The sequence below is a fragment of the Plectrocnemia conspersa genome, unplaced genomic scaffold (genome assembly GCF_051122295.1).
Source record: "Plectrocnemia conspersa isolate PC_06_02 unplaced genomic scaffold, ASM5112229v1 ptg000004l, whole genome shotgun sequence".
In the NCBI taxonomy this organism is placed as follows: domain Eukaryota; kingdom Metazoa; phylum Arthropoda; class Insecta; order Trichoptera; family Polycentropodidae; genus Plectrocnemia; species Plectrocnemia conspersa.
Window position 1 is genome coordinate 249,378 of NW_028277168.1, and position 22,432 is coordinate 271,809.

A 22,432-nucleotide genomic window follows, 5' to 3' on the forward strand; every position below is an offset into this window, starting at 1 on the left:
AGAAAAACGGAGACCTTACCTCGCGAAGGGGTTTCCGTACATGGAGGTGGAGTGGTGCGGAAGGAGCCCGCCACTCTCCGGCTGTCTGGGACTCCCGCCAGGCTCGCCCGGAAATCCGCTCAGCGAATAAGCTCCCATCCGCTCGTGTTGACTGGAAGCGCTGGCCACGCTGGCGTTGTCCACGTCGCGCGGCGAATTCCTGGGAACTTGAGAGAGGTCGGCCGCCACCGGAGTGACAGCGCCGTACGAAGAGTTGGCGGAGCCGCTGGGCGTGGGTACCTGAAATCCCAGGCGCTGCTCGTTGGAGATGGGCGATTGGGCCTCGTTAGAGTCGGCCTGCCCGTACGCCGGGTTCCCGTAGCCCCTCGCCGCGTCTGCGCTCCCCTTGTCTGCGGAGGGTATCGGCGAGGAGGTGTTGGAAGACGACGACGGTCCTATGAGGTTGAGCGCAGAATGCCTGTTCTGACCGCCGAGCCGGCGGTCCGTCGCCATCTGCATCAAGGGGTTCGAACACGCGTCCATGAGATCGCCGCTGTCGTGGGAAGCACGACTGACGTCTCCCATGGCTAGCGAGCCGTCTGCGCTCCGTCCGAGGTCGCGACCCGACATCCGGTCGTCGCCGGGGCTGCTCCTTCGGCCGCCGTCGTTCTCCGAGTCACGTATCCGAGCATCCATCGGAGGCTCGAAGTCTATGTGACCCATGGAAGGGCTGGATGGTCCCGGCGAGGATATCGCGGCCGAGATCTCCGTGGACAGCTCGGTCTGGTATTGGGGCCGGTGAGACATGGCCGGCGAGACGTTGGAGGACATGTTCCGCGGCGGACTGTGCGAGTACACGGGGTTGTGTCTCGCCTGCGACTGATGCACGGGACTCTGGTAGACCGGATGATGGGGCAGCGAGTGGGACGCCGGGGAGTACGGGTGGCCTCTCGAGTGATACTGCTGAGACTGGGGCGACTGCGAGTACATGCCTGAGCCTTGGGGAGCGGGCGACTGAGAGTACGGATGGGAGGGGTTCCCCTGCTGGGCTGGGCTCAGCTGGGGATAGGACGTGCCTTGCGACATGGGCGACTGGGGATACGGGTGGCCCATCGGCGTCGGAGACCTGCAGCCGTAGCCTCCGGATTGGGAGACAGGACTCTGCTGAGAGAAGCCCTGGTTCTGTGGCGCGGGCGACTGGGAGTAAGGGTGAGGCATGGTCGCGGGGCTGTGCGCGAACATGGGGCTCTGCTGCGAGTACGACGGAGCGTTGCTCTGCGGAGCGGGGGACCTCGAGTACGGGTGGCCCGGCAGCGGGCTGGCCTGAGAGTAGTTATGGTTTTGACTGAGCGGTCTGAGCGGCGGGCTCTGCGAGTACTGGGCGTTGGGATTCTGCGGCACCGGCGACTGAGAGTACGGATGAGGCGTCTGGCCCTGAGGGACCGGGCTGTTGGAGTACGAGTGGGGCATCGGCTGGTGTCGTTGCGGACTCTGCGAGTAGCCCGCAGACCTGGGACTCGAACCGTACGCGACGCCGTGGGGCCTGGGGCTCTGCGAGAAGGGCCCGGGTGACTGGCCGTACCCGGATTGCGCCCTCGAGAGGTTCCCGAGGGGACCGGGCGTCCCGGGCGCAGCCCCGCCTATCGACTGCGAGCCGTCCAGACCGGGAGATCGATCGGCCGACATGTTCCCCGACGAAAGACCCCCTTGGAAGTACGGTGAGGTCGCAGGCGCGTTGATGGGCAAGTTCTGAACGGTCCCGCCGCTGCCCAGCGTCGGGTTGGCGCCGGCGTTCATCGCTCCCTGGTACATGGGCATCTGCGACGCGACGCCATCCAGGCCGAGGTTGGCCTGTCGGTAGTCACGTCCCACGTGTAAGTTCTGCTGGTACTGGCTTTCGGCGCTCTGCTGTGACAAGTTCAGCGACTGGTTGAGCGGCATGTTGGGCAAGACGGTCGGACAGGACAGGTTCGTCGGGTTGACCTGCTGCGCCTGCTGAGCCATATACTGCTGGTCCTCGGGCCTCACTTTCTTGGGACGGCCCCGCTTCTTCTTGGGCGGCTGCTCGCCGTTTAGGCAGTCGGGCTGGGGCTGTTTGGGAGCGCGCGGAGCTCTGGGCGCGGGCGGCGCCGTTTCGCCGTTCTCCAGTTTGATCTTCTTGGGTCGACCTCTCTTCTTCTTGACGGGCACTTCCGTCCCGTCCTCCAGCAGCATGGTCTCGCAGGGCGTGTCGGGCCCGACGAGTCTGCAACGGTTCAGAGGAGAGTTATCAAATTTTACGGAATACCTCGATTCGAAATATTATTAATGAAAACACCTTTTTTGACGATCTAACCTTCTTATCTCTTGATCCTCTTGGGCCCTCCGACACGTGGTGTCGGGGAAGACCAGCTCGGACTCGTCCACGTGCGCCAGCGCGCCGTTGAGATAGTCCCTGAAACGTCTCAACGCGGAATAGAAGGGTACCTTATCGGCGGCGCGGGGCAGCTGAGCGCACCTCGCGCTGGACGAGGGCATCACCCACATGTACTGCGAAAGAAAACAATCGCGTAAAAACGACATTCACAGAGGGCGAAGAACCGAATCGAACGCGACGTTACCGTGTTAGTGCCGTGCACGGTGTCGGGCTGTCTCCCGAAACAAAAGTCTTTTTTACCGGAGAACACTTCGTAGATGAGTTTTCCGTTGAACACTGCTATTTTGGGTCTGTACGTCTGCAGCTTCTCCAATAGCACTTGGCTGCCTTCTTTGATCTCCTTGCGGGTCAAATCGGCGGATCCTTTAGTGGCTCGCTGGACCATGTTCGTGAAGCCGATTCCGAAATGCAGCAGCTGAAAAGGAAAGTCGACGGATTAGTTTCGAAGCGTACGGCTCTCCATAGTCTGAGCGACGGCTCCGGGTACTTTGTAATCTTCGTCGGCGCTCATCTGCTCTTGCGTGAGTCCCGATAGATAGAGACATTTCCAAAAGTGGTTTCCGGGTCCGGCGTAGTGGTGTCCCTTGTAAGCGGCGAACAGGCCAGGATTGATCCCGATCTGTAATAATCATCATCGAGGTTAGGCTTAGAATTTCACGTTTGTTTTAAAACTTTTTTATTCATATAATATCTACGAGAACATCGGATAAGACAACTAAAGAGTATAAAATAGGACGAAATTAAACGATGAGCTGGAATATCATAAACTGAAAAATCGGGCAGGAAATGTGGGAAGTATTAACAACGGTAGCTTTCGAAGACCGCCTCCGGCGAAAGACTATCGTGTACCAAACCGAGAAATGTAGAAGTTTGCAGCGCCAAGAAAAATAACAAGATTGTAATATATCGATAGATCGACACGGTAGTCGTCGCGAGAAGAATGGCTGATGCTTCTCGCAGTAGAAGAGCTATATAAAAAGTAACAATAGAACTATACAATTTACATTCGATCTGAAATAATTTAAATGAGTAGTATTATTTCAAGAAATAAAAAAAAATGTAAAAGAAAAGGTGTAAAAATTCACATAAAGCACGGAAGAAAATATAAATATTTTTAATATTTGAATTACGATACACAAAATGTCCAATTGAAAGTTAAGAAATATAGCGACAGATATTTATATGAAATTAGGTGATATGGGCTAAATATTTCTGATGGATATTGTTTCGATTCGAGGGAACTGCGCGAGAGACTTACATACGATTATGTCGGTCTCTCGCCGTAGTGAGGTACCGCAGCTAGCCGGCGTGCAGGTACTGGACGTTCCACTTTTTGTGCCATAAATATTATACGTATTAGCTTCGTTTTCATTTTTTTAGAATTCATTTATTGCAATTATTTATTCATCCGAAAAATGTATCGGCGCGTGCGCTATATACTAGGGTAAAAGAAAGAACATTTCTATGCTGCATATTTTAATTGATTTTATCCATTAGTTCAGCTATTAGGTTAAATTACATAAGTCATTTGTTTTTTAGATTCTCACACAATCATCGAAATTGCAGAAATATAATTTTTCAATTAATAATTATAATTGTGTATTTTGATGTTATATACGCATGGCTCTTTGGTATGTTTAATGCGGCTCCACAGTAACAAGCTCGTAAGGTACAGCAGGCACTTTGCGGCCAATGATATAACCTGGCGTTCCAAATAATTCAAAGCAATAAAGATTAATATCCAAAATTCCAATTTCACATCACACAACAGAACGGCGTATTACTAAAATCTGAAAAATGATTTGAAAACCTCCGTAGCGTTCAGTTTGAATATTCAAGATAATCCACATTTAGCTATTTGTTCGTTATGTTTTTGTAGAAGTAATTATAAAGGAAGAAATGCTCGATTTAGATATTGAACAACGCTGGTGTATACCTTACCAAACTTGTAAATGTAGCAACTGACGGAACACCTGCAATGCTAGATAAAAATCTAAGTCTTATTAGACTCTTGAAAAATGATTCTAGATTTCCGCAGTTTATACGTTTTCATTGCATAATTCAGTGAACATCTGGCAGCAAAATATTTCAAATATGACAATGTTGTCAAGATGTTTCTACAAATTATAAATTACATTAAAAAAATGTAAAGAATCATCGTCAGTTCAAAAATTGTATTGACGAGTTAGAATAAGATTTTCCAATTGATGTATCTTTCTATTGCATTGTGAGGCAGTTATCAACTTACAATGTACCAAATCGATTTGCTTAACTACTAGAGCCTCTTGTAAAATATCTTTAAAAAAAAGAACAAATCGTACCCACAACTGATTACGAGATTTAAAGTTCCCCTCTGACATAATAGAACATTTGCAATTTTTAAAATTATCGCTACAGGGAAAGGAGAAAAATATTTCTGATATGGTTCAATTCAGCTTACAGAATGATCTCATTAGAAGACATTCAATTATTTTTCCCGTTTAACACTAGAACTACCACAGACCAGTAAAATTGACTGGTTTTACTTATCTTTAAAATTCGTATTATAAATTTGATTTTTTATTTCTGAATTATGGTATGAGGTATTATTATAAAATATTAAATTGCTTTGGTCTGAGAGTATTGTATTTTAAATTTTAGATCAAAAAATGTACAGCAGAGTAAATGTTCAGAGCCGAAATATGCACTGTATACTAAAACTATATATTTTGATTCACATTACATACCGACAAGGAATATATGCATGCACATCAGATATATTATCTTTAATGCGAGGCTCTGATAGGATTATGCATTTCAGCATATTTTATTTTTAACGGTGCATTTCTTTTATCACTTTGATTAATATAAACACTATAAAAGTATTTAATTTTATATACATTATTCTTCTTACGCATTAAAATAATGAGCGAACGAATGAACGAATAGAATTCATTATGAAGAAAGTTAACAGAAGTTTTCTTAATACATTTTAAGATTAATTTGTGCATTGATGAAGTTTTCTTTCAGTGACTGAATATAGTACTAGTGTGATTTATCTTTTAAAAGAAGGTTTTAATCATTTTTGCCGTTACATTTATATGATATATTATTTCTCGGAAGTTTGATTCCTCTTTCTGGTTAATCCTTTAAATATTAAGTCATTCTCAGAGATGACACAACGACCCATCCATGATATTTGAGCTTATATCACATACGCCGTTAGGGTAACATCTTTTAGGATGAATTTGTGTAACCTTTGTTACATACAGCATTGAGCTTAACAATCACAATGCCGTAAGTTCACCGGTGTACACAAACAACAATATGAACATCGACATTTCAAGTAAATACAAAAGTTGATATTAAAAATATCGATTTTTGATTACAAAAATAAATAACTAGAGAAAACTTTAAATATTCCGGAGGTTGTTGTTTATACGACTCTAAGGTTGCCACTCGGAAAGCTGATCTTGTGTTAAGATATAATTTTAAAATTCCAACTGAAATATCCAAATTAGCACATTTCTGTTCTTATCACAAATACAAATATAGTCAATATTTAAATGTCCGTTTTGAAAGATACTCTATGATGTTTTCAAGCAATTAATAACCTGTTTAGCTTCGATTTGAATATCCGAAAGGTCCAATTTTGTTCGTTGACCAGTTGATTTCGTTTATTGGCTTCGAAGACGCATTTTTTTCATAATTTGCTTCCGTGTTTCACGGTATATTTAGACACTCGTTTTCTTTTGTGAACTATTGTTGAAAGTTTGCGGCATGTGGGTTTAAATGTTTTGCCACTGAGATAAATAACTAGATTTATATTTAAAATTATATACTAATTTTTAAACTGTGTTTAATATTTTTACAGCGAAGTAACGCAGCTAGTGGGAAAAATAATACTAGTAAATAAATTACGGTAAAAACATTTATGACTTACAGAGATAATAAAGCAGTTGAAAGAATGTGTAGATTTATCAGATTTTAATCTGGCAATTCTGTAAGTGGATGGACAAGTTCAAAGGAGATCTGAAACGTTGGATAACAACGCTCAACGGAATCTCCCAGTCTCTCTACTGATGCGACAGGAAAGAATCTAGGAGCAAAACATTTGACGGTACTTATTTAGCATCCACGCTAGCAAAGCTACCTAAGTCTTTACAGAGCAGCGCTAACAGTGAACATACGTCATTGTAGGTTAAGAAAATTTAAATCGGGCAAAAGAAATTTATAAGATGCTCCGAAATTGGCATTAAAAATAATCTTATCAGTCTAATTGTGTAACATCAAATTGGAAATAAATGCTTATTAGAAATATTATAAGAAAAAATATGAACAATCACGAGCGCACAAATTGTGCAATCGTACTCACAATGATGATGTCGAGGTTCTGCGCCAGATGGTCGGGCAGCGTCCGTCGGCACACCTCCTCCTCGGACATGCCGTTGAACCTGTCGTGCTTCTTTCTCTCCTTGACCGGCTTGACGGCGACGACGAGCGGCATACCGTCCATACCCGAGTCCTGCTTGATGTCCATGCTGAAACGACAGAGCGTTAGCGGTGCACGTGACAATTTTATGGAATTCGTACGTGAACAATTTTTGCAATTCAACTTCGACAACTCGACTATGATAATATAAATTTTATTGTTATTGAGCGTAATGCGCTCAGGCGAAGCGATAAAAGAGCTAGTGTTCTATCTGACGTATGTTAATCGTATCATGAATTCCATAAACGGGGATGTAGACCAGATAAGAACGGACACGATAAGGATCTCTGAAATATTACAAATTTACAATGACAAGAAAGAAAAATTAGAGTAAATGACAAATCATAAGATATCAAATTACAGCTAGAAGTGAGACAAGGTTGTATTTTATCTCCTATGATTTTTTATAAAGAATCACCGATTACAAAAAAGGAATAAAAATACATAGCCACACTTTATAACCAGCGATATGATCATGATACAGTAATCGTTGCAAAAATTCAGAAACACTTCCTCTTTTCCCATTTGTAAAAATATAGTAAAAATTGTTATAAAAGTTCTATTAATGTTATACATGTTTAAATCCAAATGTCACCGCTTGTGAACAATGTTCTGCCTATGATTATTACGGCATACTTCTAACTTTATACCTACATACAAATAAGGTGTATTTTCGAAAAAATTTTCTGTGAAATAAAGTTTTATATCTACCTTATCATTGTTTAAAATCACATATTATTTTAAATGCATCTATGGAAACTCAGACATTACACTGACAAAAAAACACATTCGGAAAATCTACATTTCACTGACAAAAAAACACATTCGGAAAATAACGAACTTTCGGTTTTAACGGACATATCGAGGTTTTACTGTAATTGTATTTTGAAACTTGGAAAATGGCAAAGATGGTTTTAAAAAAGTGGTGTAAAACCCAAGAACGGAGACTATTATAAATTCGCCGGTGAAGTTAGATTCTGGTAGAACTCGGCCGTATGGAATCGACAGTTCAAGATCATTCACTCGAAAAAAATTCACTTGAACTTTAACTAACAGCCTTCGCAACGAATAAACATTAATCACTGATCATTTGAGAAGAATCATTACCGATAAGAAATGGGTTTTGTACATCAATCCGAGGGGAAAAACAGCCCTTCTCCAAAAAAAATTAACCCAAAATGGTTCTATATTATATCGGTAGATGTCATTATGAATTATTAAAGCCCGATCGGACCATCGTGGATTAAGTGCGTTGCGCCTAATTAGCAAAATTTTGCTAAAAAGCGATTAGTTTGGGTAAATAACAGTCGACTTATTCAGCAAAACAACAATGCAAGACCACCTACAGCGCAGATATTACCCGGGAGCAAATCTGGGAAGCTGGAATTAGTAGTTTTACTATGTGCGGTGTCGTTTCGGAATCAATTAAAAATGTCTTAAATGAAAAAGTTTCAGCGTTGAAAAATTATCTAATCTGAGGTGGAAATTATTTTAAAGAATTGTACATTTTTGATTTAACTCATCTATTAATTTTGTTAGGTCATAACAGGAACAAGTTCCAAAAAAATTATTCACTTTCATAAACAAGGCAATCGTCGAAATTAAAATTTATTCATTTGTTCATTAGTACTTTAAATAAAATTTAAAGTATTTATTTATTTAAAATTTATTCCTTTGTTTATACACATCTCAAAATTCAAGAGCAAAGTTTCAACGGTAGTTTGAATATTTTGATTAAACTGATAAATTTGAGCATCGCGCAGTTATTGAACGTAGTTAATTATTTCGCATGGAATGCGCAATACGTTCAATGTCAGAACGTCCCTGTTTCAGATTTGTGTATGACTTTGGACCGAAAACTGCACGTTTTATTGTTTTTGCGTCGTTCGAAGAGCAATTGAAACAGTCGACTGAGAGAGAAGTCGTTGGTTAATTATTTGGAAAAGGGAGATTGACAGTGATCACTGCCGCGTCCCTTTGGACAAGTCACAAAAGACAAAAATGACTAAACTCAATTTATAAGAGCCGAAACGTACGTAGAAGTGCAACTCTGCGGTGACTGGCGTCAGATTTCAGCACAACTTTGGACCAAAAACCACACATATTTTCTATCAAGACAAAATAACAATCAGGCTAGACGGTCATTACGATGATTTTCAAATAATATTCCACGGCTCGTGTCTGTTCGTTTTTGTAACTGAACAGATTAGAGTTAGTAGCCAAAGTACAGACGGAGTCGGAGGAAGATTAACCGTCGTATTTCTATTAATATTTAATACTGCTCGTTTGATTGTCGGAAAGATTTTAATACGCTTAAAAGTCAATCTATAAATTTTAGTAAAATCCTGTTATTAGGGACATTTTTTGCCGTTCTTTTTAGTTTAGATTTTTTTGTAAATAAATGCTTTTTTGTGATATTATTATTATGATAATTTATTATTTCATACATGTCACCATACCTATATCCATCAATATATTTTTTATTGCATGTAAGGTAAAATGGTGAAAAAATATATTTAGTAACATATGGATAATGGAGGTCAATAAATTTTCTTACCATATTCTAATTGAAATATTTATGTTTCTATTTTTCTAAAACTTAGTGACATACATTCCCAATCTAAAACATAGGATTGGTGCTCTATAAATAGCAAACTTTAAAAAACGAAATATTCTAGAAGTTGATGCTTACATCTGAGTATTTTCAAAAATATCAGAATGTTTCTCAACTAAAAATCTCACAACATTGAAACTGTTAAAAAATATATTGGTTTAATTTTTTTACTCATTTTTAGAAGGATGAACAAGGAATTATTGTTAGGGAATCTATTGCTCTGGGTGTAAAATCTCATCAAATGATTTATTGCCATACTCCTTGTTGAGAAAAATGTAACAGCTCTTTTGTATAATAATGTATAAATAAAACATTGCATTTCTTTAGAAAAATATTTTTGTTTTGAAAGCATCCGGCATCCTCAGAAAAATCTAAATACTCAATGTAGCAAATTTATAATTGTCCAACTAGAAAATATCGAGAGTAATAAAAAGTACTCAAATCATACGCATTTTTAATTATTACGTAAATTTTATGAAAGCCCACATTTTTTTTACTAAGCTGTAATCTTTTGTACTAATTTACTTTTCCGTTGGGTCCGGAAAAAAGTTAAATATACAAATATTTCAAATGTCCGTGACAGGGACAAGTGTTTCCAATGCGGTGACAAGTTTCGTACCGATTGCTGACCCGAGACATATTTTACGGAGTGAACTATATATCGTTCCGCTGCACTTAAAAGCAAGGCTTCGAATCGGAACTGAACCGAAAACCAGAAAAAAAACGTTATTTTTGTCAGAACGAAAACCGGATCAGAACCAAAAAATATTGGTTTATAGTTCAGTACATGTTCAAATACAGTCACAAAAAGTACAAGCCAATGTGCATCATTTGCAAACTATATGAAAGAAATTACAATTTTTAGAGAAATCAATTGCAACCGCAAATGAACAAGCATCTAGTAAAACATCAGATGAAAGGGTAGATTTAGAGGAATTTTAAGTAAAGAATCGGCAATAGAGACCCAGATTCTTTATTTCTACAGCTGTGGACATTGAATTCATATTGAATAACTTTAACCACGTAAAGAGATTAGACAGAAAAAAACATATTTTAGAATTTTGAGAGAAAAATAAAAATACTATCCTCATTTATACAAAATTACAATGGTGGTTTTAGGAGCTCTAGCAACACAAGTTAGTGCATAAAAAGCCTTCTCTAGTTTAAAGTTTATTCTACGAGATAATAGAAAGTTTAAATGAAAATACATTGGAAGATATTTTAATAATTAGAGGTAACTATGAATTCGTTTCGTTTAATAAAATTTATTATTATATATTATATACTTCTAGTTCTAATTATTATACATTTAATTAATTATTATTTATATTATATTATTGTATCAATTCGAATTCGAGTTTCCTAGGTTTGCAACATTGCAAATCAGACAGCTGTCAATAATCATGCATGTTCAAAGTGGCAAATGTTAGTTTGTAACAACACATTTTGTTCAATTGTTCTACAGAAATAACAATTCTGTACAAACAGTGTATTGAAATTTCCTGGAAGGTTATAGTCAATTTCATCGTCCTACTGAGCGAACAATTCGCAACGTAGTGAAAAAAATGGAATCGTTGGAGATAGGGTAAACCCTGTGCGTCATTATGGCACACTTTCAGCGAAGAATATTGCTGCTGTAAGTGAGTGTGACCAAAAACCCGGGATTGTTGATTCGTCGGCGTTTGCATTTTTGGGCCTTTCTTATGACTCCCTTTAGCGCAAATTCAGATAACACAAGAACTGAAGCCAAAAGACTATTGACAGCAAATAATTTACGCAGATTAAGAAAGTTGATGGTGATTTTTCAAAGAAAATCTTTTCTAATTAGGCACATTTCTATCTCTCTGGGTACGTTAACACTTAGAGCGTGGGAATCCGATTAATGCTTTTTAAGGACACATGTTAACACACTTTTATGAAACCCGATCTTTTAACACTCTTACTGCTTTGAATATTTTAGGCACCAAAATGGATTAATTATATTTTAAATAGTATATTCTTTTAACAGATGTCGTTATTATAATTCTTTCCATACAAAATTAAATAATTAGTAATGCGGGTTTTTGTTAAAAAAAAATCTTTTCGAATATCCTTATATATTATCCTAAATAGGTTTATATAAATGTCACACTATAACGAATTCTCATTTAGAATCGTAGCCTACAAATTCTAGAAAAGTCACGCATGTGGTGTTCATATTCTGAAGTCTCATTTTATGCGTAATAAATGGCATTTTGCAAAAGCTGACAAGGATTTTTTCCCTTTTGCGTAGATTGAATAATTACGACCGAAAAGTTCTCATCTTTGTATTTGATGAGTGCCCACACCAATTTTTATAATTATCAGTAGGATAGATTTAGTGACATGACAATTTAAAAATTGCGATTATTTGGCACTTTTTTCGCGCGAAAGTGCAGCGCATTAAGAATTAATAATCAAAATTGCCGCATATGGGGCGATGAAAATCCACATGCCACTCATGAGACTTATATGCCCAAAAAGTGACTGTTTGGTAATCATTATGGTTAAGCAGCGTCATTGGCCTTACTTTTTTGAAAACGATGACTGTAAGTCAATGGTGAGCGCTATAGGTGGATGATAACTGATTATTTTCGGCACAAAGTCAAAGATATTAATGTGGAAAACACGCGGTTCCAACAAGACGGCACAACTTGTCATACATTGGGTGCAACGTTGGATATTTTGTGTGAAATGTTCCCAGGACGCATTATTTCACGTGAGGTTATGATAAGAGTCGTGTCTACACTGATATATACGAAATGTGGAGCACCTAAAAACCAACATCTGCCAAGTTATAACTGAGATACTGACCGAAAAAGTCACCCAAATGATCAGCTGTTGTAAGATGGGCATTTAATTGATATAATTGGATTGCCCTTTATATGCTGACAAAAAATAATCTTATTATAATTAAAGTCGGTAAAATTATAAACGACTCCATAGTCCTGGTTATAGTGCAAAGTAACCAAACATGATATGGGCTTTGCAATAAACAGTGCCCTGCCAGATGCATAAAATGCAATTTTGAACTACATGGTGTTTCTTGGATTATAATACTAAAAACTAATGGTAAAAAAACGAATCGCGGAAGATGTATGCAAAAATGTAAGTTTAGGATGTAATTTTATTGTATTGTAATAGTTGAAAAAATAAAACTGTAATACTGTCTTCAGTGTGCATGAGCCTACTGTACCATATATGGTACTACTGATTCCCAACAACTCTTACATAATTTATTTTTTCCCATATTTTTTATATAAGATTCGAACCTCCTTAACCCTTTAAAGGCTAGCAACGATAAGGTAACAGTAAAGATTATTCCAAAATGAATTATTCCCAAATCCTGTTTATACATTTATACGACTCATTTATTGGGAGTTAGCTCATAAAGGATTATAAGCAAAGGACTCGCGAGACACAGGAGCGACAACAGCTATATAATTTTTATTTTCAGTTAAAAATAATACTTTTATTTTTTTTTACTAATGAATTTCGTGTAATAAATGTCTAATATACAAATGTTGCAAAATATTTTGTTTAACACTAGATTTATGGGTATAAGCCCGTCAATTTGACAGGTGTCATTAAAAATAGGTATATAGTGATCAATTTTTCAAAAACAAGTTTCCGAAAATAAAAATAATGCTAATATATTTGCATTATTCAAATACATAAAATAAAAATTCAGAAAATCACTGTCTGATACAAATCGAATTAGAACACAAATCAGAAACCCGTCAAATTGACGGGTTCCGTAAATCTATAGTCTATTTATTTTCAAGAGTCAGTGCGCAAGAACATTGTTTAACGCGTAATCATAACATGCTTTTAAATTTCTGCCCTGTGATTGGTCGTTCGCCGTAAGATCAATCGTTTCATTGAGAACGACCAAGCACAAGGCAGAAATTTAAGAGCACATTTTGATTACGCGTTAAACAATGTTCTTGCGCACTGACTCTTGAAAATAAATAGACTATAGTGTTAAATTTTTTTTATTTAGCTATGATTCATTATTAAATGCTTGTGTAACCATAAGATTCGCTAGTCTTTTGGGTACGCAAAAAAATAAAACAATCACCAAGAACTGAATACTGATATTTTCATTTGTCCTCTGGAATCTAACGTATTGAAAGATGAAGAAGTTGGCCTAATAGGTAACTTGGGTGGCCGTCAACTTAAATAATAAGAAAGCAGAGATGCCAAATGAAGGATTTTAATACTTATAAAGCTAACAATAAATGTACTTGGACAGATAAGAACCTTGAGCATATTTAAAAAAATGCATTCTCAAAAGAAAATTACAGTTAATATTCAAATATCGTTTTCAGATTTTTTTGACGAGGAAATAATCGAACATTCGGTGACTGAAACTGAAAACCAGGCTGCTTACAAAAATTCACCAAACTTCACAGTCAAGTCTGAATAAATTAAATGTTTTTTGGGAATTTTGATCCTCTTGAGATACAATAAATCATCCAGAAAGAATTACTTTTGGGATACCAAGATTATATGCATAATAAGATTGGTAGCAGAGGCAATGGGAAGAAACCGATTTATTCAAATAATGCGATTGGTTCGTGCAGCTGATAACAATGAAACGGACGTCACTAATAAAAGGTGGAAACTCCGGCCTATGACGTCTATTTTGAAGAGAAAATTTAATGATCATTTTGTTCCCTACAATTTTTTGGACTATGATGAATCGATGATAAAATATTATGGTAGCCAAGGTTGTAAGCAATTTATTCGCGGCAAACCAATTCGATTTGGCTATAAAGCATGTTTACTCAATTACCTAAAAATGAAAGGCTACAGCTGTACCGGGATTATATATGCTAATAGATTGCAAGATATCATCCGTAGCAGCTGTGAATAAAAATAAACGAGGAACTTTTGTACACAAAATCGAAAAAGATGGAATTTTGTTTGTCAGTGGATGGACAATTCAACAGTTACTATTGCTTCAACGACTCTTGGCGTCACTCCACTAAATCTAAAGATATTCATCTAAAGAGAAGAAATATTTGACCATTTCTAAGCCAAATGTCTTCAGTAGTTATAATAAGCATATGGGAGAAACTGATAAAATGGACGAGGATGTTGAAAGACATCGAATTTCTATAACAGGAAAAAATGGCCAATTTTTAACTGGTACATAGGTGTGGCTATTAACAATGCACGGACATTGGGCAATTTGTCTTCTAAACTATAACTTTGCTACGTTTTTTACTGACTTTCAATACACATATCTAACGAGACACAAAATCGTAAAAAAAAGTCAATAGCAGGCTCATTATACAAAAGGGTGTTTCCGGACCTGCGATATGATCATCTAGATCACATGGTAGGCAATAAAAGACGAAGATGTGTTGGAAACCATTACACTTGGAGTAAGAACAAGGTGCGAAAAATGTGATAAAGGTATATGTATCATGTTTTTCAAAATTTCATGTAAAATAAACGTATTTCAAATTCAACATATTTTTTCCCTCTAAATTACACTTTTCATATTATCACAGCTCGTCATTGTTTTACTGACCTATTCGAAAAATTGTAAAATGGCAAAAGAACTGTGCAGATAAAACCAATAATTGGTGTGATTTCCTTTGAACTCCTTTGCCAAGGTCCTATGGCTCGACATTTTTTTTAAAATAGTTTGGATCTATTGATATTTTTTTATTTCGGAAAAATCAAGTAATGGTTCAAAAAAAACGAATTTCTCATTCTATGACCAAATACCCATTCATTAATTAAAAAATGAAATTAAAAAATGGTCTGCCATGGATTGCTAGGCAGACGCAGCGACTGCTCGATACAACAGTCTGTGTCGTGACGTATCGCTGAGAACATTTTTCGTATTTTCGCAGTAATTCATTCGTGTTTGGACTATACTTTAATCATTTAATAGTTAATTATATATTCAAATTAAAGTGATTTTTTAAAATTTATAGTCCAGAAGGATGTCTCAAACTATCAAAAATGAATTTGAATGTAGTGAAGATAATGACTATTATATTAATATTTTAGATGAAGCTTCATAATAATTAGAAATACCCTAAGAAGTGACATTTCTTAGGGTAATCATAAATATGGAAGACTTCTGGTTATGGGCTTTTTATTCCAGAATGCATTTTTTAGTAAAATATTTTGGGTATTCTATTTAGAATATATCACAATTAAAATTTAAGGGATAAGAATAGAAGAATTTAAATCCCATTAAAAGTTGATTTTTTTCTCCCTTGTATTACTTGAAACATAATTATTGTCAAATTCACTGAAAACGGTTTTGAGTTGCTGAAATACTTTTGAAAATATCTTTGGAGTGTAAAGTTATATAATTATATAATTTTCTACCGACTGATGTTCATTTGCTGATTAAAAATGTATCACTAAAATAATTTTCTCTCCGAAGGGTTAATTCCGTTAATAAAAGTAAAATTATAAAACTAGTTTTAGGTCTAAATGGGTTAAGAGAATCCTTCATCGTTACGAGGCGAGAAAAAAGTTAAGCACTGTTAAAGACAACGCGATTAGTTTGAATACTCGTTGCGCAATCGTCTAATATTCGATACTGACGTAGATAATTACCATTCGTCCTTGATCTTCTTCTTGCGGCCTCGCTTCTTGGGTGCGCTCTGTATCATGTGGGGCGCGACCATCATGTCGCCGTGCAGCTGGTCGAGCGAGCCGGCGAGGAGGCCCGGGTCGCCTTGGGCGCCGAGCATGGCGCACATGGCCGCCTCTTCGTCGACGAAGCTGTACGGGTCTTCGGCGCGCTCGCGCTTGACGCCGTTGTAGCCGGGCGCGTCCGGCTCTCGCTTCACCGAGCCGAACTGGTGCTGCAGGTAAGGGTCCAGCTTGACGCCGTACGGGTCGTACTGCATCTCCTCGTCGGGCCGCTTGTACATGGCGTAGGGGTCTTGGTAATGCGAGTAGGGGTCGCCGGGCGCGTCGTACGGCTCGCGTTTGATGCCGCCGAACGCCATATCGTAGGCGCCCCCTTCGTAGGGGTCGAAGCGGGGCGGATAGGCCTGCTGCGACTGCGACTGAGAGGAGCTGTCCTCGCGGCGGGGCCCGACGGGCGGCTCGGGGCCCCGCTCGAAGGGAGGCGCGCGCGGCAGCGACGAGTCGGAGCGCGAGTTGGAGGGGCACGGCGAGGCTGAGGGGTCCTCGGAGGCGCTGGACTCGTCGGGCGCCCGACAGACTTCGGGCGAGTCGGGGCCCTCGTCGACGTCGGGCTCCTGGGGAGGCGGCTCGGCCTCGGGCTCCGCCTCGCGCTCGGGCTCCGCCGGAGGGAGGGGCGGAGTCTCTTCGACCGCGGGCTCCTCGGGCGGCTCCGGGGAGATCGGCGGCGGCTGCTCCTCCGCCTCCTCGGCCATCGGTTCGTCTTCTTCCTTCTTGGGCTTGTCGCCGTTGCCCGTCTCGTAGCCGTCGTCGGCCGGCGGCTCGGGGGCCGGCGGCGCGGGGGCCGCGACTACTGCGGCTGCGACTGCGGCGGCGGCGGGTCCCCTGCGAACACGGAGGCGCACGGTGTTTATACGAAAATACGCCCGATGGCAGCGGGCCAACGCCGCGTTGCGAAACCGTCGACGGCGGCAGCGGCGGCGGCCGCGAGGTTATCGCGCGGGGGCTTTGTTTACGCGGGGGGCAGGGCAGGGGAGCGGGGACGGGGCGGGTACTCACTCGCTCGCGGGCTCCATGGCGGGGCGGTGGGCGTCGGGGGGCGGGGCGCGGGGGCGGTCGGGGCTACGGGCCTCGGGGGCTCTCCATGGGGGCTGACCGCTACAGCGGGGGCCCTCCCCGCCAAAAATCGATAGCCATGTCCCCCGAGCGTCGCGCGGCGAGTCGACGTCCAGCGCGACCGGCCGCCTGAAGTTCGCAGCTTTTTTACGGCCGCGGTGTTGCCACTCTTTTTTCCGCAGATTTTTCGCTCGGACCGCGAGAGGGCCGCGCACGCTGCGCATCGCCCGAGCGCCGGGACCGCGGCCGTCCCCGCTCCGCCCGCCCGCGCCCTGGCGTCGCCTCCGTCTTATCGGAGGTCGACGGGAGCCGGGCGGCCGCCGTTCGTCGTTCGCTAATCGCCGTTGGCTCTTCCCCGGCGCGCCGTCCCCGACGATGCGGAGCGTGTGCGGGGCGCGCCGCTCGATACCGACGAAAACGACCATTTTATTTTTATAAATTATATTTATTCTCAAAGTCGACAGTACATAAATAGAGGACGCCGAAGCGCGAGCCGACGCCGGCGCGCGTCTCAGAGCTCAAATGGAGGAGTTGAATCTCACTTTAAAAGTTCAAAGTGAAGAGATCACGCCTCCACTTAGTCCTTTGCGCTGTGTTCGGCGGCTCTCGCTCGGCTCTCCTACTACTACGGCTACTCTCCCCTCGGCGACGGAGCGGCGCTCGCGCCGGTTAGTTGGAAAGTTAGATCTGGCACGTCGCATCCCTGCCTAGATCTTCCCTCCAACTGACCGACGAGAGCGAAAAATTATTTCAGTCCCCCCCTGCGGACTGAAAATAATTTCAGATCTTCGGACGGTCGGAGCGGACTGCGCCCTCTCGCCGGGCTCGAAGGATTTATATACGAATCGATAACCGCAGATAGCGAACTCGCCTATCGCATCGATCCAGTTCGATCGGGAGATAAGAGGACATGGCCGCGAAAGACGGCGCTAGGGCGGGGCGCACGCGCGCTGGCGGCGGAGCGTTCGTCCCGTCGGCTCCGCGGGCGGATCGATCCGAGCCGCGCGCGGTCTTCGCCGACGACCTCGAACCCGAACGAATCGTGCGATGCGTCGTTTTCTTTACAGGTTTACCGTCATTTCTTACCGAATAATAAAAATAAGCTTTGAATACTAAACGCACACCACCGGTCAAAAGTTTGACACCAAAATATTTTTTCTCCATATTCTAAATATAAATTGCATAAATTATAAAAATTATCATTAAACTTAAAATTTATAATTTTTTATATGTTAAACTAAACTCGTTCCAATAAGACTTTTCAGAAATTTAGTGAGTGATTCTTCTTCTTTCATCTGTACAACTTAGCGTTGTCCTGTTGGAATATAAAACCTGGCCTGATTAAAAGTTTGCCCATAGTTCAAAATTTCTTTAATTTTTAACTCGCTGCTGAGCAACAACCTCACACCACAACTAGACCTTCACTTTGCCATATAGTTGGCACAATACAGTTAGGACTCATTTTTCTCGCCGACTCCGATTTGATCCAATACAATTTCAAAGCCATACCTTTTCTTTTCATTTTCTCATTGTAACAGATGCTTTTTGGCAACAATGCATCCTTCAAATTTCACTACCCTTAGTTGCCGTACGGTTGACACTGATATTTTTTCAACACCACTCGGTGCAAATTTCTGTTCACGTAAGCCTTTTATTTCTTTTACTTGAAATTATTATATGCTGATCCTGATGTTTTGATGTGATTTCAGGGCTTCCAGATCAATGTTTGTCATAGTTTAACCTCATATATTTAATTTTTTACGCAATGTATCGCCATGAAAAATAGGAAAAAAAAATATGAAAAATAGGAACAAAAATTCTGCAGATTTGATTTGTATATTTTCGAATGCATGTTAATGAATGTGCATAGAAAAAATTTGAAAGAGTTTTTAAACGCTTATCGTTGCATATTTAACACCTAGACTGGATTAGTCACGCTTGTCTCTGCATAGAATAGGAAAATGCAAGACTAAAAAAACATGCCAAAATATTATGGCAAATACAGAAAATAGTCGATTCTTTAATTGGGTAACAATATATTTGAAAGTTAAAATTAATAAGGGTGGATTCGAGACTATGAACTTCGTTGCAGGTTTTGGTTTTAATCTTTTGACCAGTAGTGCATGTATATGTACAAGCAATAGTCAATATAAAATATTTAAAAAACAAAACGTAAAGAATAAAAGATGACAATATGAAATATGTTCATTTAAGTTATTATTTTAGATTAAGCACGCAAAGCGGAACCTTGCCTTAATAATGTTCATTGACGAAAAAGCAGTTTCGCAAAGGTAAGTCGATATTAACCGGCTAGATTTAAAAAAAATTCGCTGTAAAATTGAGAAAAGCTTCGTAACAATGCTCTCCAGATTTTTCAGAAGCTTTCGTTTATGACCATCTACACCTTGTTCGAGCTGTCTCGTCTGTCCGATATGCGTTTCCAAATAGTCCTTATTATGTCATCGTACGGTGCAGAAAATATCCAACTCGGGCAAGAAAACTTATTTTCTTGCCGCTTTGGAAAATACCACATTAAACTGTCGTCGTTTTAATTAGTACAGAAACGTTTGTATTCAATTACATTTAATTATTGCATAATAATTAAATATATAAAAAAAAGCAATTACTGTCAGATTGACAACTGCCTCTCCGCGGTCGCTTTGGACTAAACCGACGTTCTTACAAATTTATACATATCTCGGAGACCAAAGTTGACAAAAATAATCTCACGTTGAAAGGTAAAAGTTATAGCGAGATTTAAACGTTTTAATATAATCTTTAGGGGCCATATTTATTGAATGTTACGTTTATAAATTGAATGAATGTCGAAATTAAATGTCTTCATAAAAATCGTATATAATCCTTCAAGTATTATATGTATTGATAAAATTACCCAAAAATGTACTGACCGTTTCTATTACAATCCATTTATTTTAAAATAACTGATTGTTTAATTAGCCGCTTTAAAACGGAAGACTCGAATCGCACATTTAAATAACATTTCTCTAAAGCGAAACGTAACGATCGTTATTAATAAACTGAAGCGATAATAAGTAATTAGCGATAGATTATGTTTTTGTTTGTTTAATAACGGATAAAACTAAAATTGTCCTCATAGATAGATAGCCGCATCAACTACTCGAAACGAAGATCGACTAAACGAAAACCGAACGTGAGTCGGCTACAAGCTACGAATATAGATTTCTTCGTTGCGGAATATTACTTTTATGCAATTTGTAACATAATCTTTTATTTGTATAGCACTTTACAAAGAACGCGTGTTTATCGTCGATACTTTGGCGTTTTTAATTGGGCGCGGTTAAAATTTCGACACAAGTACTCACACTTATCACCCGAGATAAAGTTTCACACATGAAAATTCGCTTATATTTATTTTTACAGCGAAATATACGAATCTTATCTTGGACCTTGAAGTTATCGAACGATCTATTTCGACTATACTTTTGATACCATAGTTAATTTTTTGTTTCTTCGTTTTTATTCAAGACCGTTAACAGCGTAGCGTTGGATTAAATTATAACTCATTTTTCAAAATTAAGTCGATTTTCAAGATATTTATAATCAATCCATTGGCAGATGCACCGCCGGCATCACTTTAGTAGATTCGCATGAAGAGCTCTATCTTTTTTACCTATCGAAGACGGAAGAAGGTGATGCACTATCGCAAATATAAGATAAGGTAGTAAATTTTTCATAGTATCGACGACATTATTCGATATACTTAATTTATTTGAAAACATTTTTTAAAAGTTGACTTCTACCATCCATCTAAAAATCTTTTATAACGTTATACAGTTTGCCGTATGAGAGGAAAATTGCCTTAGTTATGAATTGCGATTGTTGAAACACTTTGAGACCATATTTTGATTTAATGCAGAATAAGTAGAAAAATTTCAACATATCAGTCATATGTGACCTAAACATGTCCTAATGTTAAAAAAAATTCTTAGAAGCGATTACGTGGTCTTCCACTTATATAACTGTAAGGTGATATCGATTTCCTTATCAGAGCGACTAACACACCTTAGTTCTTATCTACTGATGATATCTCGAGTCTACAGGTGAAGTGTTCTGAGGATCTAGTTGATTGTGTAATCCATCAATTTTTAAGTTAAATATTTGAAAAACACCTTAAAATTTATTAACTTATTCGAATAAACACAGTTGGGTTCGTTATATCTATTGATCAATAAATAAATTATGTGATTTTTGTTTGTAGGCTAATTGCTTATACACCAATTTGAATGTAGAATTATGCACCGTTAGTCTTCTTCCTGATGCTTGGTTATTTTGTTATAGTTATAGTTGTTTGCTGTGATTGTTTTGACTTCGATGGTAAATTATATACTATAATTTTAAACATAAATCAGGTTTAATGTAATGCTGGAGCATATTTTCAATATCAGTATCGACGAATTTTCATTATTCATTATTTTTAATGATGATAAAAATATAAATAAATTTAAACTTAAATCATGTGAATTAAAAAAAATATATCTTGGCAATAGATAATTTATTTTATAAATATCTCCTTTGCACCTATTGTTAGACAGATTAGGTGCGAGTGAGCGTTGGTCAGAACAGTAACTTTCAACGAATCTATTTAATCGCATATAGGACGCGAAGGTATTCAGAGCGACGAACGAAGCGGGAGTAAAGACAGCCGGTAGAGAGCACGCTTGGCTCGTTGACATTTGTCAATACAGCGAGCCCAATCAAAAATATTGGCCCTAAAACAACTTGATATTGACCATGTATTATTATGCTGTCCATCTGTCAACATAAAACTGACCTAGAGGTTAAAATACAGCATATAATATACACTGTGATAAATACTGAACTGAATAAAACGATACTGATCATCCGTTAAAATAATTCTTACCATTTAATATAAATTCTGACCAATTAATATTTATTCTGGCCGCTTATATTCTGACCTATGTAATTTATTTATTAAAATTATGACCTGACCTGACAGGTTAACCTAATACCTACGTTACGATTGCCAAAAATATATTACAATTTTAAAATATATACGTATGCATTTTATACAAATTCATATGCACACACACATATGTAAAAGCACGAAAACAAGTTAAAAGAACAGAAACAAATCACCTCAACAAGTGTGCATTGTCCCACACGAATTGATCCAAAACCCCATATGTGC

The 22,432-nt window shown here is 39.5% G+C and overlaps 2 protein-coding genes and 2 long non-coding RNA genes across 6 annotated transcripts in view; 3 read left to right on the plus strand and 1 right to left on the minus strand.

The window, feature by feature from the left end:
• The window catches only part of SNRPG (small nuclear ribonucleoprotein G), a 20,116-nt gene extending 12,535 nt beyond the window's left edge, over window positions 1-7,581 (plus strand). The window contains exon 5 of the transcript XR_015809452.1: window positions 6,249-7,581. The gene's annotated coding sequence lies outside the window, so the exon portion shown is untranslated. The remainder of the gene's footprint in view (window positions 1-6,248) is intronic.
• The window catches only part of LOC148235527 (uncharacterized), a 24,045-nt gene extending 5,014 nt beyond the window's left edge, over window positions 1-19,031 (minus strand). Inside the window, exons 1-7 of one of the 3 annotated variants that reach the window (XM_088185165.1) lie at window positions 17,185-19,031; window positions 16,090-17,010; window positions 6,750-6,915; window positions 2,883-3,014; window positions 2,580-2,810; window positions 2,315-2,508; window positions 20-2,224 (exon numbers count right to left, since the gene is read on the minus strand). In XM_088185165.1, coding sequence (XP_088041291.1) covers window positions 20-2,224; window positions 2,315-2,508; window positions 2,580-2,810; window positions 2,883-3,014; window positions 6,750-6,915; window positions 16,090-17,010; window positions 17,185-17,666 — 4,331 coding nt within the window. In that variant the 5' untranslated portion in view covers window positions 17,667-19,031. Of the gene's footprint in view, window positions 1-19; window positions 2,225-2,296; window positions 2,509-2,579; window positions 2,811-2,882; window positions 3,015-6,749; window positions 6,916-16,089; window positions 17,011-17,184 lie in introns of those variants that run through there. The other 2 variants (XM_088185164.1, XM_088185166.1) reach the window with 2 other exon arrangements.
• Window positions 12,943-17,379, plus strand: LOC148235528 (uncharacterized). The gene is made up of 2 exons (XR_015809454.1): window positions 12,943-13,288; window positions 13,481-17,379. It is a non-coding gene; the product is annotated as an uncharacterized LOC148235528 (long non-coding RNA).
• Window positions 18,154-20,180, plus strand: LOC148235529 (uncharacterized). Its single transcript, XR_015809453.1, has 3 exons — window positions 18,154-18,308; window positions 19,468-19,532; window positions 19,611-20,180. It is a non-coding gene; the product is annotated as an uncharacterized LOC148235529 (long non-coding RNA).
• Window positions 20,181-22,432: the final 2,252 nt, after the last annotated feature.